At 45.3% G+C, this 17,985-nt stretch overlaps 1 protein-coding gene across 1 annotated transcript in view; it reads left to right on the plus strand.

Annotated features, from left to right (window-relative positions):
- The window catches only part of ARHGAP35 (Rho GTPase activating protein 35), a 101,139-nt gene extending 84,328 nt beyond the window's left edge, over positions 1-16,811 (plus strand). Inside the window, exons 4-7 of the mRNA XM_035120790.2 lie at positions 8,003-8,080; positions 8,528-8,659; positions 11,798-11,903; positions 13,052-16,811. Coding sequence (XP_034976681.1) covers positions 8,003-8,080; positions 8,528-8,659; positions 11,798-11,903; positions 13,052-13,415 — 680 coding nt within the window. The 3' untranslated portion in view covers positions 13,416-16,811. The remainder of the gene's footprint in view (positions 1-8,002; positions 8,081-8,527; positions 8,660-11,797; positions 11,904-13,051) is intronic.
- Positions 16,812-17,985: the final 1,174 nt, after the last annotated feature.

Raw genomic sequence — 17,985 nt, forward strand, 5'->3', positions numbered from 1 at the left:
GAAGGATGCAAGCTTCGTCTGACACCTTTTCTCAGTATTGAATCTAATCTGAGAATGTGTGAAGTATAGACAACCCTTGGATATGCTGTGGCAGAAGATAAATGGTTCGAAGTTCAGAGCATCAGAAATACTGACGGTCAGGAGAGCTTATTCTGTGGTTCTCATTTGAGATAAGGTTGCAACCACAGAACCTTGGATCTTAGATTTAAACAGGTTGTTGTTGTTGCCATCCACCTGTCTCAGGAGGCAATAAAAGAGTGCATATTTGTCGGATAAGTCAAATCGTTGGAGAGTTACAGCACCTGCTGCGGCTGTAGAGACTGATATAGGGTTTTATATGTGTTTTATGATATATGTGTTTTATTACAGGTGGGGCAGATGAAGGTGTCTGGTTTTGATGATACAGTTGCACCATGGGATTTCTTCTCTTTGTGCTCCTCCCAGCGGTCATTCATCCTCTGGTCACTGTTGTGGATACACAACCTGACTGTCTCCAGGCACTGTGATTGACTGCATGGGATACCTATCTGGCAGAGTTAGTGTTGCCAGCCTTCATGTTATGTTTGCAGACTTCGTAATATAGAGTTGGTCTGCCAACAGGCCTAGTTCCTGAAGCCAGCTCCCCATAGAGCACATACATGGGGATCCTGTCATCTTCCATCTTAATCTTCAAGAGTCTGCATTCAATATATCCAAAGCACCGTAATCTTGGTTGCTCTTTCCGGTTATGAAATTTATTTTTAAAAATGTAATGGTTGAAGTCATAAAGATCCCCATAGATGCGTCCAAGAGCTTATGCGCCTGCCCTGGGGCACTTGAGTGCTTCCATTCTAATTGCAGTAGCTTGTGCTCTAGGGGAAGTGCTCTGCATGGTCCCTCCAGCTTTATAGAGCATACTTTATGGTGGGGGTGGGGTATAATCTGCTTGAATTGGAGGAGGGATAGGAGACCTAGAGCAGCTTAGTGACCTCCAGATGTTTGAGACTACAGTTCCCCTCAACCCCAACCAGCATGGGCAGAAATCAGGGATGATGAGAGACATAGTCCAAAATATCCAGAGGGTACCAGGTTAGGAAAGGTTAATGTAGAGCAGCCTTCATTTATTTGTTTGTTTTAATGATGACAAAGTCAAAAGAAAAAGAAAAAAGCAGGAGTAAGTGCAATAAGTACAACTATAAAATTACACATGGGGTATAAGAATGCACTGATCCTTCTGATTTCATCTCTGCCTGAGGGTTATTTCTTAAATATAGTACAATGCAGTCACATGGGTGGTGAATCCCTTCAAAATATGATTTGGTGGTGTTTGTAAACAGGCAAGGCGTCTTTCTTTTTTCATACTTCGTTCATTCTACAAAGAGTCATTGCAGTTGAAGGACAAGCTCTGGACAGAAAGAAGCACTCAAGGAGGGCAGAGAACACGAACTGGTGAAGGTGTGGTCTGGGGAGAGTCCTGAGGGCCAGATAGAAAGGCCTGGCCAGACATCCCCCACCCCTACTCTAACATGATCTTACGTGCTAAATGTCTGGGCAGGTGGATTTGTTGGAATAGAACTTGAGCAAGACTGGGTATTGTGGATTTTGAGGTATCATTCTCCATTCGATCAAGAATAGTGGAAAGAAAGAGCCCACAGTTCCAAGAAACACACTTTATGTGCCCCTTCCACAACAGAAGACTGTTGACTATTCTATTACAGCTTTACCTTGGATATCCCTGATGAATAAGTTGTGTGGGTTTGCATAGGGAACATTGGGGAATCTACAAGAGCATTAAAGGTAAAAAGGGTAAAGGGGCCCCTGACCATCAGGTCCAGTCGTGTCCGTCTCTGGGGTTGCGGCGCTCATCTCGCTCTATAGGCCGAGGGAGCCGGCGTTTGTCCACAGACAGCTTCCGGGTCATGTGGCCAGCATGACAAAGCTGCTTCTGGCGAACCAGAGCAGCGCACGGAAACGCCGTTTACCTTCCCGCCGGAGCGGTCCCTATTTATCTACTTGCACTTTGATGTGCTTTCGAACTGCTAGGTGAGCAGGAGCTGGGACCGAGCAACGGGAGCTCACCCCGTTGCAGGGATTTGAACCGCCGACCTTCTGATCAGCAAGTCCTAGACTCTGTGCTTTAACCCACGGCGACCCAGGTGGCGCTGTGGTTAAACCACTGAGCCTAGGGCTTGCTGATCAGAAGGTCGGCGGTTCGAATCCCTGTGACGGGGTGAGCTCCCGTTGCTTGGTCCCAGCTCCTGCCAACCTAGCAGTTCGAAAGCACGTCAAAATGCAAGTAGATAAATAGGAACTGCTACAGCGGGAAGGTAAACGGCAATTCCATGTGCTGCTCTGGTTTGCCAGAAGCGGCTTTGTCATGCTGGCCACATGACCTGGAAGCTATACGCCGGCTCCCTCGGCCAATAATGCGAGATGAGCGCGCAACCCCAGAGTTGGTCACAAGAGCATTAGCTATAATTTATTATGCCAGGTGTTTTGTTGTTGTTGTTGTTGTTGTTGTTGTTGTTGTTGTTGTTGTTGTTGTTGTTTAGTTGTGTCCGACTCTTCGTGACCCCATGGACCAGAGCACGCCAGGCACTCCTGTCTTGCACTGCCTCCCGCAGTTTGGTCAAACTCGTGTTCGTAGCTTCGAGAACACTGTCCAACCATCTTGTCCTCTGTCGTCCCCTTCTCCTAGTGCCCTCAATCTTTCCCAACATCAGGGTCTTTTCCAAGGATTTTTCTCTTCTCATGAGGTGGCCAAAGTATTGGAGCCTCAGCTTCACGATCTGTCCTTCCAGGGAGCACTCAGGGCTGATTTCCTTAAGAATGGATAGGTTTGATCTTCTTGCAGTCCATGGGACTCTCAAGAGTCTCCTCCAGCACCACAATTCAAAAGCATCAATTCTTCGGCGATCAGCCTTCTTTATGGTCCAGCTCTCACTTCCATACATCACTACTGGGAAAACCATAGCTTTAACTATACGGACCTTTGTCGGCAAGGTGATGTCTCTGCTTTTTAAGATGCTGTCTAGGTTTGTCATTGCTTTTCTCCCAAGAAGCAGGCGTCTTTTAATTTCGTGACTGCTGTCACCATCTGCAGTGATCAAGGAGCCCAAGAAAGTAAAATCTCTCACTGCCTCCATTTCTTCCCCTTCTATTTGCCAGGAGGTGATGGGACCAGTGGCCATGATCTTGGTTTTTTTGATGTTGAGCTTCAGACCATATTTTGCGCTCTCCTCTTTCACCCTCATTAAAAGGTTCTTTAATTCCTCCTCGCTTTCTGCCATCAAGGTTGTGTCATCTGCATATCTGAGGTTGTTGAATTTTCTTCCGACAATCTTAATTCCGGCTTGGGATTCATCTAGTCCAGCCTTTTGCATGATGAATTCTGCATATAAGTTAAATAAGCTGGGAGACAATATACAACCTTGTCGTACTCCTTTCCCAATTTTGAACCAATCAGTTGTTCCATATCCAGTTCTAACTGTAGCTTCTTGTCCCACATAGAGATTTCTCAGGAGACAGATGAGGTGATCAGGCACTCCCATTTCTTTAAGAACTTGCCATAGTTTGCTGTGGTCGACACAGTCAAAGGCTTTTGCATAGTCAATGAAGCAGAAGTAGACGTTTTTCTGGAACTCTCTAGCTTTCTCCATAATCCAGCGCATGTTTGCTATTTGGTCTCTGGTTCCTCTGCCCTTTCGAAATCCAGCTTGCACTTCTGGGAGTTCTCGGTCCACATACTGCCTAAGCCTGCCTTGTAGAATTTTAAGCATAACCTTGCTAGCGTGTGAAATGAGCGCAATTGTGCGGTAGTTGGAGCATTCTTTGGCACTGCCCTTCTTTGGAATTGGGATGTAGACTGATCTTCTCCAATCCTCTGGCCATTGCTGAGTTTTCCAAACTTGCTGCCATATTGGGTGTAGCACCTTAACAGCATCATTTTTTAAAATTTTAAAGTGTTTTAATGTGTTTTATAGTGTTTCTATAGTTGCAAGAAAATGACTGTTGAGTCTATAAACACAGCATTAAGTTCGTATTTGGAGAAATCTGTTGCTGTTGCTGTTAAATAGTTTAAGAAGACTCTAGCCCATCTCCTTGAAAAAAGAGATCCATGGTGACAATGTGTACCTAGGTTTTCCCAAGCTAGTAGAGAAATCCCTAAAGCACAGATACTTTTCTCAGCCTCTGAAATTCTGTCTCCCTTGAGGAACTTTGGGCAAGCGCTCAGCCCTTACACCTTCTGGTTACTCTGAAGTGCCTTCAGTATTTATATTTGTTATATCTAGAAGTGCAGCTGTGACAGGTAGCAATGTGTTCCTGGGATTTTTGTGGGCCTGGAGACTTGGGTTTCTGCTGCCAGTTGAGTTCTAAAATACTGAAAATACAAAAGTGAAGATCTAGTCATCTACTCCTTATCCAGCCGGGTGCATTTTCTCATAAAATTTCTCAGCTATGAACCTAGTATCTTTTTAACATACTGTATAGGATTAAGAGTTTTCCGACCATTCCAAGTCTTCTTACCCTCTTCCTGTTCTGCGTATAACAAATTTGATCATCCCCACATTTAGATTTATTCATAGCTGAACAAAAATTGCAAAACTGTTTTGCTATCCTGTGGGGGAGACTTTTATTTTCAGTTGAGTTTCTGAAAATCCTGGTGGGAAGGTTGCTTGTGGCTGCAACTGGAATATTGAATCTCAAATTGCTAGGCTACTGACAATGAATGATCAGAGGTCACAAGCCAATAGTGAAGAAAGTTGACCTCTGAATCAGTGGATAAGCCAGACATGTTAGCCCTATTCAGACAAAATTGTACTTGTAGTGTGGGTATGTATGTCTGTGCAATATATATAATTTGACTCCACCCAGATGGAGGTAGGCAATTGATGAAAAATGAAGGGTTGGAGCTGGTCTTAGTCATGCTTAGAATTAGACCCATTGACATCCAGGGGACTAAGTCTGGATCCAACCCAATATTAGCATCTATTTCTCCCCGCATTTAGCAGTTAACCTAATATCCTTACTTCTCTTGTTTGGTAAATAGCAGTTCTGAGCATCTTCAATTTCATGCAGTGGTACCCTGTTTCCCCTATTTTAAGACGTAGCCATAAAATAAGCCATAGCAGGATTTTTAAGCATTCAAGGAATATAAGCCATCCCCCAAAATAAGACATAGTGATAGGCACAGCAGCAATGCCGGCCGCGGCAGGAGGAGGAGGGAAAAAATAAGACATCCCCTGAAAATAAGCCATAGTGTTTTGGTTTTTTATAGGAAAAATAAATATAAGATGGTGTCTTATTTTCGGAGAAACACGGTACTAGCAGAAAGATGTGTGAGAGCCAAAGGGCACATTCTTAAAAGCAACTGCATGATGGGGCTCCAAAGTAGAAATGAGCAGTGATGTTAGGGGAAGGAGAAGATTAACAACCCCACGCCATTTCCCTTATCAGAATTTCCCCCTTTCCCCAGGTGCTGTTGCCCCCACTGGGTCCCGTTCAGATTTCCCTGCTTCCAAGTAAAAGTGAAAGATTGAGAAACTGGGTCACAGATTGCCTGCAAAATGTGTCATTTTGGTCCCTAGAGAGTGGAACAAGGGCTGCAGTTGCCATTTCAACTGCTTGCATGTGCTAGACCTACTTTTGAGTTGGGCTTGGTGTGGTTTGATGTTCTCAAATATACCTGGCAGCCCATGCTTTGCTGTTTGCGTTCTGCAAAGTCACTGCTCGTTCTTCCTTTCTTTGTTTTGGCACATACACAAGCCTATTATATTAGCTCACATGTTAGTGTATGAATCCTGCCTACTTTTGCGTGTGACCGGGTGGGTGTAAAACAGGATTTTGTAACATAAACATGGAAGTGGATTGCAGGAAATATTGAGCCTGTTATTAAACACTGCTTCTTTTCTGTGTGTTGAGCGCCTTCTACAATCGCCTTGCGTTGATCTTGGTTTGCTGTATGGTTTGTTAGCTGTCTCTGGCTTTTGCCTCTCCTCTCAACTCAGTGGTGATTGATGTCTTGCTGTTGCTGCCTGTGTGTAACTGATCGTGGAGAGAAGGAATAGAGCGAATGCGTTTCCATGAGAATCTCTCTTAACATTTCAGGAAGGGGTGGGTGGGCAGAAGGACGCAGCATTAATTGGGTGTTTATTGTAAAGCCATCTTGCAGACCTTTCTGCCCCAAGGTGTGTCTTGTTTGCTATGTACACCTTCGCATAGCCTGACTCTTACGGACAAAAATTGCTGTCATGTCTCATTTTGATCGCTTTGTGTAGTGCGAGTACATCATATTTCCGCAGCACCCATGTCCCCTCCACAGAAACGAGGCTAGCTTTGTTCGGTGTGGTGCATCAGGGAGCATTTGGGGTCAAGCTTGCTAACTAGAGCGCAGAGCTTGCAGAGGCTTAATGACTGCGTTAGGGCGTTCAAACAGCCCTTCATGTCTCTTTCTGGTTCTTTTCTTCTCCTCCTAGTTTACACACTTGCCTTTTGATTTTCTGCGGGGTGGGGGGTGGGCACCACGTAGGAAAATGGAACCAGCAACCATCGTGGGCTGTTGCTTAACTAGCTCCCTTTTGTCGCAGAGAGGCGTTAATGGTGCGCTCTGAGACGTCCTAATGACAAGGATCCACAAAGCAGCTGCAAGTAATGTAGCAATATGTGGTGTGTCTTGGGATGCACAACCGAACTGGAGGAGCCTAGGAGTTCCTGTTGATGGAGCCTTTGCTGTGCAGTGTGGCCACACTCAAGTCTAGGAGTTTAAGTGGGAAGGGGGGAAATGATTTGAGAAATGCTGTTGCATTTTATTCTAGTGAAGCTGGCTCAAAAGATAGTCATGCCTGAGGCAGGAAATTTCTGAATGGCACAACCCACTAGAAGCTCATTTGTGCAAGCATTTGCAGAATCTCCCACTCAGCTGTCCTTAATGGCACCCTCCTGTGGTGCAGTGGGTCAGTGCATCTGGCTGTTACCCAGAAGGTTGGTGGTTCAAGCCCACTGAGGACGGCTGTGGGTGCAGAATTCCTGCATTGCAGTGGGTTGGTCTAGATGACCCTCGGGGTCCCTTCCAACTCCAAAATTCTATTATTCTACTCAGATGTCACCTTACCTTGCCTGTGAGGGCTGCTTCTGAGCAGGCAGAACAGGTACTTTGCGTGTTTAATCTATCCTGCATTGTCCATTGACAAGTTTGTTTGGATTCCAGGCAGTGGGAAGACAAATGGCAGCAGTGGCAGCTGCTACTTTCCCTCTCCCCATCCATGGGCACAGTGGCTCTTTTGTTCCAGGCTTGGAATTATACAGCCCTCTGGGTTGGCCCATTAACCCAGTTTCCCTCCCTGATGAGGTGAATTGCTTTCTATGAAATGAGGTCCCTATACAGGCAGCCTCTGTAGCAATTAAGAGCTTTTAAGCTGTGCGATTGATGACCTGTGCTCTGAATAAATCCTCTTCACTCCAGATTCAGATTACGGTAATAGATGGGAAATTTTTAGATTTTCTTGCACAGAGTTCTGTTCATTATATTTGTCTTGTTTTTCTTGAAAGTGGTTCTCATAACATCACTTTTTAAGATGTTAGAGCTGCTTGGGGTGTGACAAGGGAAGAGTAGAAAGGGAGATTGTGCAGACCACAATTCTAGCTCTTTTTTCTTCTTCCTTGCATTGTGTGTAGAGTTCTGTTACTTCTGGAATTCTACCCGTACCTTCCTTTTAACAAATTATTGTACTGAGAGAAAATAAAAGGCATCTGTGTTGTGTGCCCCATCTGACATGTTCCTTATGTTTATATCCCCCCCCCTTTTCCATTATGGAACCCAAGGTGGTGTACATGTGATCTCCAACCAGGCACTAGACATATTCCGGACTCTTCAGCAAGGGGGAGGCCTCATGTGGCTGGGGTGCATTTGCACAATTTTATTTTCTTGAGGGAAACATTTTCTATTCCTCAACACATTTCTTCTCTGTTGAATGTTGCCTTTAGGTCCACATTTTTGATCCAGCGCAATTTTTTTCTCTTTCAGGGTTGGGTACTGAAGGTATCTATCGGGTGAGTGGAAACAAGTCTGAGATGGAAAGTTTACAGCGGCAGTTTGATCAAGGTAAGTCTTGTCCATTTTCTTTTATGTGGGATGGAGCAAAGCATCTTAGAACTATGCTTATGTGTGTTTCTGGATCTCTGCACAACATGCAGAGGAATGCAAGTCTCTGTGTTTATTCTCCTAGTCATATGGTTGCAAATCTAAAATGTTAAGTGGTGTGCCGTCATTGACTATCACAACAGTACCTGAGTTTGTGTGCACTCAATACGCAGTTGCTGGAAGTTCTAGATGTCTCACCTAGTCCAAGTCCTAACCTACGAACACAGATAAATGTATCTCTGCTGTACTACACTAGTTGACATAATTCCCAGGTAAGTAGTCTCGCAATACCAAGGACCATCCTCTTTCACTAATTAATTGATCTGATACTTGTAACAAATCTCAGAAATGTGTGCGCCTCTGTGGCAGCACTTTGCAAGGTGTAACCATTAAATTTGCTCCTTGTAGATCACAATCTGGACCTTGTAGAGAAGGACTTCACTGTGAATGCCGTAGCTGGAGCCATGAAGAGCTTTTTCTCAGAACTGCCTGACCCTTTGGTACCTTACAACATGCAGAATGAACTGGTGGAGGCCCACAGTGAGTACGCAACAGTTGGTGATGAAAAGCACTGTTTTCCCCGTATTAGAAAGCCTTTTAATCTTCCTCCACATTTCTCACTTAGCGTCAGATTTGGCATTCCTTCTGTTTGGGAACCCATGTTCATAGCTGCTGACTCATGTGCACAGGTTTTAATTCCATATTTCTCCATCTTATTTCACTTCTGTGATGTTGCCAACATCATGGGTGTTTATGGCAAGTGTGATAGGAAATGGTTCTGAAGACTCTTGCTGTCCTATTTATGCATCCTTTTTGCTCACCAGTCTTCTATTCTTTAGACTGTGATGTATTATGGGATGCTCTTGTTAATAAAATATTGGCAATACTTAATAGGCTGCCACCTTAAAAGGGAGGGGAAAATCACAGATGATGCGGGGAAAAGACTCAGGGTCTACATTTTAAGAAACTAGGCTGATGGAGTTGCAGAATTTCCTTTGAGTTTAAGTCCTGTACCTCCCAGTGCAGTGAGTACAAAATCCTTGGAGGACCACTCTTGACTGCTGCACTCTGATGCCATCAGTGAGTGTGCTATTTAAAAACTAATTTCTCTTTCATGTTCCTATTTCATAATCAGGTGTAATGCTGTGGTTCTTTCTGAGTTGCATGCACAAATTATGCTTTTTTCGGGGGGGGGGGGTAGTGGATCGGCTTTAAACTTGACCAAAATATTTTTTTTCTCCTGAAGAACTATAGTTCACTATTTCTGACAGAGCTATTTAAAATATTTCCTTTTAAAAGAATGCTTGCTCCCTAAGGGGATTTAGTGAATTGATGTGAGCCTTGCCATGGCGACATCTAGAGTGAGAAAATAAAATAGCATGGAAGAGTTCCATTGTGTGTGTGAATGCCTAAAGCAGCACCTTATGGATTTCTTTCCCTTTTTTACCATTCTTAAGAAGAAATGGCTGTCACTTGATTTTTGTCACATATCCGTTTACACAAGGGGTGGCTCTCCGGATGTGTTGGGACTCCAACTCCCATCAGACCCTGCAGCCAGCATGGGCAGTGGTCAGGGACAATAGGAGTAGTAGTGCAACAACATCTGGAGGGACACAGGTTTCACATCCCTGGTTTGCACTGATTTAAAACCTGAGGTGTGGTAGCTGTATTTTAGACACTGCGTGAAGGGCTTCAGAGCAGAAAGGCAACAACTCTGAAATGAGGAGCTAATCCACATATAAATTCTCCTGTGCGTGCCCCTTTGAGATGAGTGGTATATTTCAAAAATTGACCCCACCCCAAAAATAGCCTGCCTGATGAATGCCTTTTCAAGACTATTTGGAACATTTTGATAACACGATAAAATGAGCTTGCTGGGACATTTGGTAGCCTGCTTTGAACATGTTTGGGAATAGCAGGATGTACGTTATTTAAACCTTTTAGCACATATATAAGCCTTTGCTAATATTGTTAAGGTCAGCAATTGTATGGATTGAGGTAGCAGGTGTGTCACAGGTCTCTACTGGATGTGTTCATTGGTGTAAATAGTGGCCTATGACTGTATTTCGCTATAAAAATATGAATTAAGTTTCCATAACATGGATGCCTTCTGACTGGATGATTCCACGTGACAAAAACAGATATTTCTACCCTATTTGGTTCTGTTTCACAACATGCTCGGTTAATTAACAACACACTTTGAAGCAAATTGGCTCAGCTATTAAGTGTCCAACCCAGAGTGGTTTTCACAGTAGAACCATCAAATACAGTAATAAAAAAAAACAATGCAGTAATAAACAAGCAGTTTAACAAATACAGTTAAAACCCACATGATACAAAATGAGCAAAAAGTGTGCAAAATTCAACAATTGATCAAAGCATGCCTCAGCACCAGATTAGTAAGCTAACAATACGTATGTGCATTCTAGAGGTGTTTCCCTCATTTGAATTTAACACAAGCAAAGCCTGGGCAATCCCGCATGGCTTCCCACTGCAGAGATTTCTCTTGTGAAATCAGGTTTAACATAGAGCTGCTCTTCTGATTTTTTTAAAAAAGTGGGGTAGAAAAAGCCACAAGACCGAAGAGTCACATTTCCGTCACATAAATACTTTGAAAAGCAACTTTGTGCTTCTGCAGGACTCAGTTTGGTGCAAATCTAAGACACTGCCTTGGGTCTGAAATGTTTCTTCTGTCCATTTCAGACGTGGTCAGTTTGGGAAAGACTTTGTACTGAGCTTGCTTTAGTCTGTCGGAAGTAGTGTGAGGTTTGGGGCCCTTTGTTTTAGAAGTAATTCCCAGAGGATTTCTGAGAGATGGTGTTTGCCCCTTTCTTATTGTGGCATTGTGATGTATAAAAGTAATAATATTCTCTTTTCAAGTAAATTGCTCGGCTGTTAGATTTACCCCTGTGATGCTTGCATATCATAAGAGAACCAAGGCCTTTGTAGGAAAGTTTGCTACCTGTGTAGGAGATTGACATACTTATGATTCCACAATGGAAACCAAACAGGAAGCAGAGATTTTCTTACTAGTATTTGGATCTTGAAGGAAAACATTAAAAAAGATTGACCTGTCAAACGGTTTAATGTTAAAAGAGTCTCTCTTTAGAATAGGAATGAGTATTAGCCCTGTGGGCCTTGGTTAATACCCTGATTATTTCATCTTTCATTTCTTTCTTTTTTTTAAAAAAAATGTAAGTTTCTAGCCTTAGTTTCTAGAGCTGCTTATAAACTGAGGCAATGAGAAGGAACATCAGCTTCATTGTATTTTAACTCCCCAGCAGTTATCAGCCCCAAATATGAATAACTTTGTTCAAACTTAATATGAAGATAGCAATTGCAAATGGAGACTGTTGCAGAAGAAATGCAACTTGGCATAACTGAATGTGGTCTGGTACCTGTCATGGTAAAATAAAAGGAAATTATTTTAATGACCTGCAAATCAGCTGTGATCCTCTACCATGAATCCCTCTGCGCTCTTTGGGTTTGATGGATACAAAGGACTGTTGGGTGCCTTGGTGGTAGTGGTGGTTGGGTTTGTGGGATTTGTTTTCCTGCATTTACTCCTTAAACATCAGTTGCAGGCTTTTTGAGTTTGCATTTGGATAGTTGGAGATCATGAATGCCTGCTCGCACCTTGTAAAATTGTGAATTCTGGTCTGTTTCCCCTTTAAACAGAGATCAATGACAGAGAGCAGAAGTTGCATGCACTTAAAGAGGTGCTGAAGAAATTTCCCAAGGAGAACTATGAGGTCTTCAAATACGTTATCTCTCACTTGAGCAAGTATGTTCAACGCATGTTTTTTCTGTCCCTCTGAGATTGAAGTGGGGGGGGGGTCTCACCTTAGTTTTAGCTGTTGGTTTCTTAACAAGCACTGGAGCTGTGTAAAGCTAATGTTGGGTCATTTCACAGCCACAATGGGGCAGTGGAGCCTGCCTGAAGAGAATCTGTTCCCTGACGTTTCTCCCAATTAAGCAAGCCTCCATTTATCAGGGGTCTCATTAAGTTTGGTAAATCCTGCTCCTCCAGAAATTGGCAGCCGTGCTCTGGCAGAGGTTGTATTAGGCCTGCTGTCTCCCCAGTTTCATTAGCCATGGCCAGGGGGCATTTGCTGCTTTTCAGAGGTCATATTCACAAGGCTGCACTCTTAAGAGCCCCAGTTAATGAGCCCAAATCACCACCAGCCCTTTGGTTCGGTTCTCACAGCCACTGATATAGATTGTCGTGGCCCTATAACACTTGAAGGTGTGTTCTTGGCAGCGCTCTTGACAGCTCACTAGTTCGGGGAAAACAAGATGACTAAAGGATTTTGAGGTTTTCTGCTCTTCTTGTATAGCTTTGAGTGTATCTTTGGAGTCCTGTTTTAATCTAAGAGTGTTTCAGTTCTGGGTGCATTAACCTGGAGTGATTTTGTATTGAGCCCTGTTCTACTCTTAGAAAGAAAGGAGGCAAAATAATCTCATTGTCATTTTTTTTAAACCGTTCTGACTGGCATGAGTAAAAAGTAATTCATGTTTAGGACCCTCTTAGTTTGCCAGCTGCAGCAAATCTACCTGTCACCTTCAACCAACCCTGTCTCATCTCTCCCCCTGCCCCTGCATTGCTCCAATAACTGTCCCTCCTGTCCACACTTCTTGCTGCTGTGTTTTCCTTGCCTTCCTATATATGTGCAGTAATATAAGAGCATAACTGAGATACCAGGAGACACACATGCAGCCGGGAAGACAGTTGTCCTGCAGCAGCAGGCTGGGTCGAGAGTTAGCCTGCCCCACAACTAGCCCCTGATGTGCGCAGCTGCCACCTAGACCCTTCTGTCCCTGCTTCAGGAAGCGTAGAGTGTGCCTTCCGCTTTGCATAGTAGCCCACAGCTCCCCTGTGGTTTTGAGCAGGCCTTGCTAACCTTGTGTGGTGGTGTCTCCCGTGTCTTGCAGAGTAAGCCACAACAACAAAACCAACCTGATGACAAGCGAAAACCTCTCCATCTGCTTCTGGCCTACCTTGATGAGGCCCGACTTCAGCACCATGGATGCTCTCACTGCTACTCGTATTTATCAGACAATCATAGAACTCTTCATCCATCAATGCCCTTTCTTTTTCTACAATCGGCCCATCATTGAGCCTCCTGGAGCCATGCCCAGCTCTCCCTCCGCCATTCCTGCCAGCACGCCTTTCCTGTCCTCCACACCTGTGATGGCCCAGCCGTCCCCTCCACAGACTCCTCCTCCCCCCTCGCCGCAGTCTCCCCTCCAGCCCCTTCTTGCCCCACAGCTTCAGGCTGAGCAGCACACACTGTGAACCTTGGGCACAAGAGGACATCGAGGTCTCCTCCTGTTCTTTCACGCGGAACAGAGACTGGAAACTCAACCCCGTCATCTGTCGCCCTCCCCCCCTCCCCCTCCCCTGCCACTTGGTTGCAAAATTCAGCTGGGCAAACTTCAGCGGCCTGATAGGGCAGGGGCGAGCTGGAGTATTGGACACATGTGACGCCTTGGTTCTGCCTCAGTGCCTGGCACGGAAGGGCCTGCTGCGTCAAGGATGACATCAGACATTCCTTTGAGCAGGAGGGGTCCGGACCTCGCTTTGAATGCTGGATCTGATCAGTTCCGACCGGAGCAAACCTGTGGAACTCACGTGAACACTGCCACGATCAGCTGGGTGGGTGGCTTTGGATGAGTGTTTGGGGATTTCTCCTGTGCACAGACAGAGAAGACCTGCTAGAGCCTGGCGAGTTGTGGAGCCCCCACCTCCAAACACATTCCACGAGCTGCAACCAAGGGCCTGTTCTGCACTGCTGGGCACCTCCTCACCTCTTTGGGGGAGACCACCATTTCACCTTAGACCAACTCTCACCATCCCAGCATAGCTGCTCAGAAGGTCTGGACCAACACATCTGAAAGAGAGGCTTTTTATGTTTTGGCAAAGGTGGAATGTAAATTTCTCCTGACTTTAAAGTATCGGCCAATCGTAAAGGGGGAAGGAACTAACCTTGAAAACAAACAAATGACGAGGAACATTAGAAGAAATGAAAACATCTCCACCATCCACTGGTTGGGTTGTTTTTAATCTGGCAAAGTAGTAGTTTGGGACAATGGCTCCTTTTTACTTGAGCAGAGAATTTGTGTGTGGCAGAGGCTCCCTGGCAAGGTGGGGTGAGGGCAGTCCAGGTTTGGTCTGGCTGGTTCTGCTGTCTTTATTTGACAAATCATTAACATATCTCTCACACTACAAACACACCCACACTTTTCCGCCTCACGCAAAATATTGGTGTTTGCACTTAATTGAAGGGAGAGTGTGAGGCAAGGGCATGTGTGTGTGTGTGTGTGTTTGTCTTTTGCAAACACAAACGATGATGTGCTGTCTGACTTGGGATTTAATTCCTCTAGAACACTATGTTGACAGAAACACTGTTGTTAATCTTTGTGCGCGAGTGTATGTGGGCCGTATGGGGTTGGGAGCAAGTGGTGTGGCTAGAACAATGGTGTTTTTTTTTAAAAAAAAATGTTGCTGGTGGAAACATTTTAAAGGATAAAAGCTGGTGCAGGAATGAAGTGGAGGGAAGTGCAAATGAATTTCACCCCCCTGTCCAAACCCAGAGTCAGAGGAGGCAGGCTAACAGAATAAAGCCCTCCACTGCGGTCTCCTGGAGTGGCTGGTCCAGTCACTCCTTGGGGGTTCAGTTCACTAATTTCTGCGGTTTGCTGCCATTATAAAGGTGGCTTGAGGAGTGACCGCGCCACAGGATAGTAGGATAAATCTGACGGCAGGTTCTTAAAACCTTCAGGCACAACTTTGAATCACTAGAATTAGCTGCCTTTCCAGCATCCCTGAAATGGCCACGAGTCACTATCGCCATGCCTGGAGCCTGGACCTTCGTTGTAGGCTGTCACTGAGCTGCTTCTGCCCCCTCCCTTCCTCTCTCCATGCAGTGTGTGTGTCTCTCTGCCCTGGCTCTGCTGTTTGGTGCATCCTGACTCCGTGCACGGCCCCTTGCCCTTTTCCCACACCTGGAGCCACAGTATGCTCATATCAACCCTTAAACCTGTGGTCTTTTCCTAGCCGGAGTGCATGTTGGGCATGCAGTGCCCCCCGGCTTTGCTACTGTGTGACCTCGGCTTCTTTCCTTGCATCGTGGGAGTGGGGGCATTGTGCAAGGAAGAGGCAAGAAGTGAAACCACTAGGGATAACCAATCAATATTTCCTGTGCAGGCACCATTGAGATGAATGGTGGCTGTACATCAGCAGTGCCTGGTAAACTGTCCTGTAGAGTGTGTGTGTGTGTGTGTGTGTGTATGTATGCGCGCGCATTTGTGGGGCGGGGGAGAGGGAGGAATCTACTTGGTAACAGGGCAGTTTTAACTGGAGTTTCCACGGTACCCCGGGAGGTCACAAGGGAGCAATCCCCTATGCCACCCTTTCTGTCTCTTCGCACTTTAAAGCAGAACCTGTGGTTTATTGCTAGTTTTAGCATTTCAAGGATGTTTGTGTTAATTTCAGTAGGATGGGGAGAGAAACCCCAGTCCTCCCCAATTTTTTTTTTAAAAAACCAACCCTCCACCTTTATCCCGCCTCTTTCCGGCATCCAGAGCCCAATCTTCAGCAAACTGTCTCTCTCCTATAAATAAGCTGAATTATGTACTCCTTATTTTAGAACCACATTTAAAATTTGTATCTATGTCAGGATTGTGTGCTTGAAAGCATCCCTTGTGAGCATTCCTTACAAGTTTTTTTTTTAATATTCTCATGCGTTAATGAAGCTTTTGTGTAAATAACAAACTCTTTTTGGTTTGTTTAGACTGTTAAAAGGAAAGCAGACTATTTTGCCATCCTTTATGCATGCAAAACCTTAAAGAAAAATCCCACAGGGAGGAGGGGGATGGAAGGGCTGGGAAAGATCCCCTCCAACCTTCCACCTTGCTTCGGCCGTGTTTTGCTGTGAGCTGTGAGCGTTGGGTGAGCTTTGACTTGTTGCAACTAATAATGTAGGCTTTCTACCTGGGACAGGTTGGTGATTTCTGCTGCGTATGCAGTGTGTTTTCCTGTGCCTTCTCTTAGGGCCTAATGCCAAACACCTCTGTCTGAAGGACCTCTTATTAACAGCTCTTTAGATTCAGGGTGCTCTTCCTTGCTATCTTGATCAATGAAGGGGGGCTTAACCTGCCTCAAACCCCATCGCTTTGCTGCACCTTGAAACTTCCGATACAGCCTCATTATTGCTTTCTGCTGCAGGATGATACCCACATGCTGTTGCTTTGTGAAGACAGCAGCACACACAAAATTGGACGGGGCAGGCACAAAGGTTGCAGTGTCCTGATTGGTGCTCTACTGTTGTTGATCTGGCCTTGTGATTCCACCCTCATTTGCTGCTCTCGAAAGGGGAAAGGGGCACAGTAAGAAGAGTTGTGCTTTTTCCCGATCCTGCCCCTTCCTCAGAATGTGTCATGTAGCAGGGAGAAATGCCCATCATTCTTTTCGGGCGATGGTGGCTTCCCCATAGGATTTACCATTCCACAATCCACAAGGTTTCTTGTCATATTAAAAGTCTGCTGGAGAAGCAAAGTTGGTGGTGCAGCCCAGTGGGAGGCATGTAGACTGCAGAACCAAGAGGCCATTTTTTAAAACGTCCCTGGGGAGGGTCAGACCAGGCAGCCCCTGCTGATCTACCCAGCAAAGTGCTTCACATGTTGTCATTTCTCTTTTAGAGATAAGTGACATCCAGTTCCCACTCAAACTACCTGTGTAAGTCTCTTTGGTTACAAGTGACGGGTTTGGGGTTTGTTTGTTTTTTGACTGGTTATAACTTGCTAAAAGACTTGAGATCTATCCCCAACACCCCATTTTGCCTAAGCTGTGCCATTTCCTTTGCACGCATTAGTGCCCCACTTCGGTGTCCAGCATCATGTCACGTGTGCGCAAATATTCCCAGCTTTTTCTGCAGTTGAGACTACATGCGTGCTTGGGCTGTCATACAGGCAAGGAGGAGCAGTCACGAAAGGATTGGGAGTCTGTAGGGGCATTTTCAGCCGCAGTCTTGGTAAATCCAGCTTTCTCTGACAGCATTCTGCCCAAGGCTGCAAAATACTGTCCCATGCCTCCTGAAGCCCTCTTCTTTCTTCCCAAGCCTGTTGCTCTCTGGATTGCAACCTCCGTGCCAATCAGCCAGGCAGGCTGGGGACTGATGGGAGCTGCTGCTCAAAACCCCCAGAGGGTGCTGGGCCAGGGAACGTTGCTCTGAAATGTTCGCCTGCCCTAATTGGAGGGTTTCCGTGGAAACTCACCGGGATCTGCTTTGGAAGGCCACACTTTTGGTGCCAAAGGTTACCCCGTTGTATCCCTTCTCTCTCTCTCTCCCCCCCCCCCCCCCGGGAGAGAGGATTGCTGGGCTTTGCTGTTCTATGATTATTTTAAGCGGGAGACAAGCGGCAAATTTTTTGTGCCACTCGACCTTCATTTCAAAACACACACAAACACTAGATCCAGCTGCTCCTGTGGTTGAAATGACAAACATTTCAAGGCTGCCAAGGCTCTGCTATCAGCTAACTTGCATGTGCATTTTTATTTTTATTTTTACATTCGCTAAAGGAACCCCACTGGGGAATTCTTTTTTGTTCTTAATTGCTTGTCCGGATCTTTCCCTTCTTAACTTTTGTGACTCAGCAGCCAATGTTCTAAGCCTGACTTAGCGTTTTTGTACACCTGGTCTTGGTTTCTCCTCCTCAGTTTCTGATGCCTGGCCGGTGGGATATGCTTTGGTCTGCAGACAAAACAGTGACCCCCAGCAACCCACAACATCTGTCTCTGTCTAAAACTCTGAATAGTCTTTTGTAGAGGTTCAGGGGAGGAGAGGAGCACTGCTCCCCCACTGCCT

The sequence above is a fragment of the Zootoca vivipara genome, chromosome 6, assembly GCF_963506605.1.
Source record: "Zootoca vivipara chromosome 6, rZooViv1.1, whole genome shotgun sequence".
Lineage (NCBI taxonomy): Eukaryota > Metazoa > Chordata > Lepidosauria > Squamata > Lacertidae > Zootoca > Zootoca vivipara.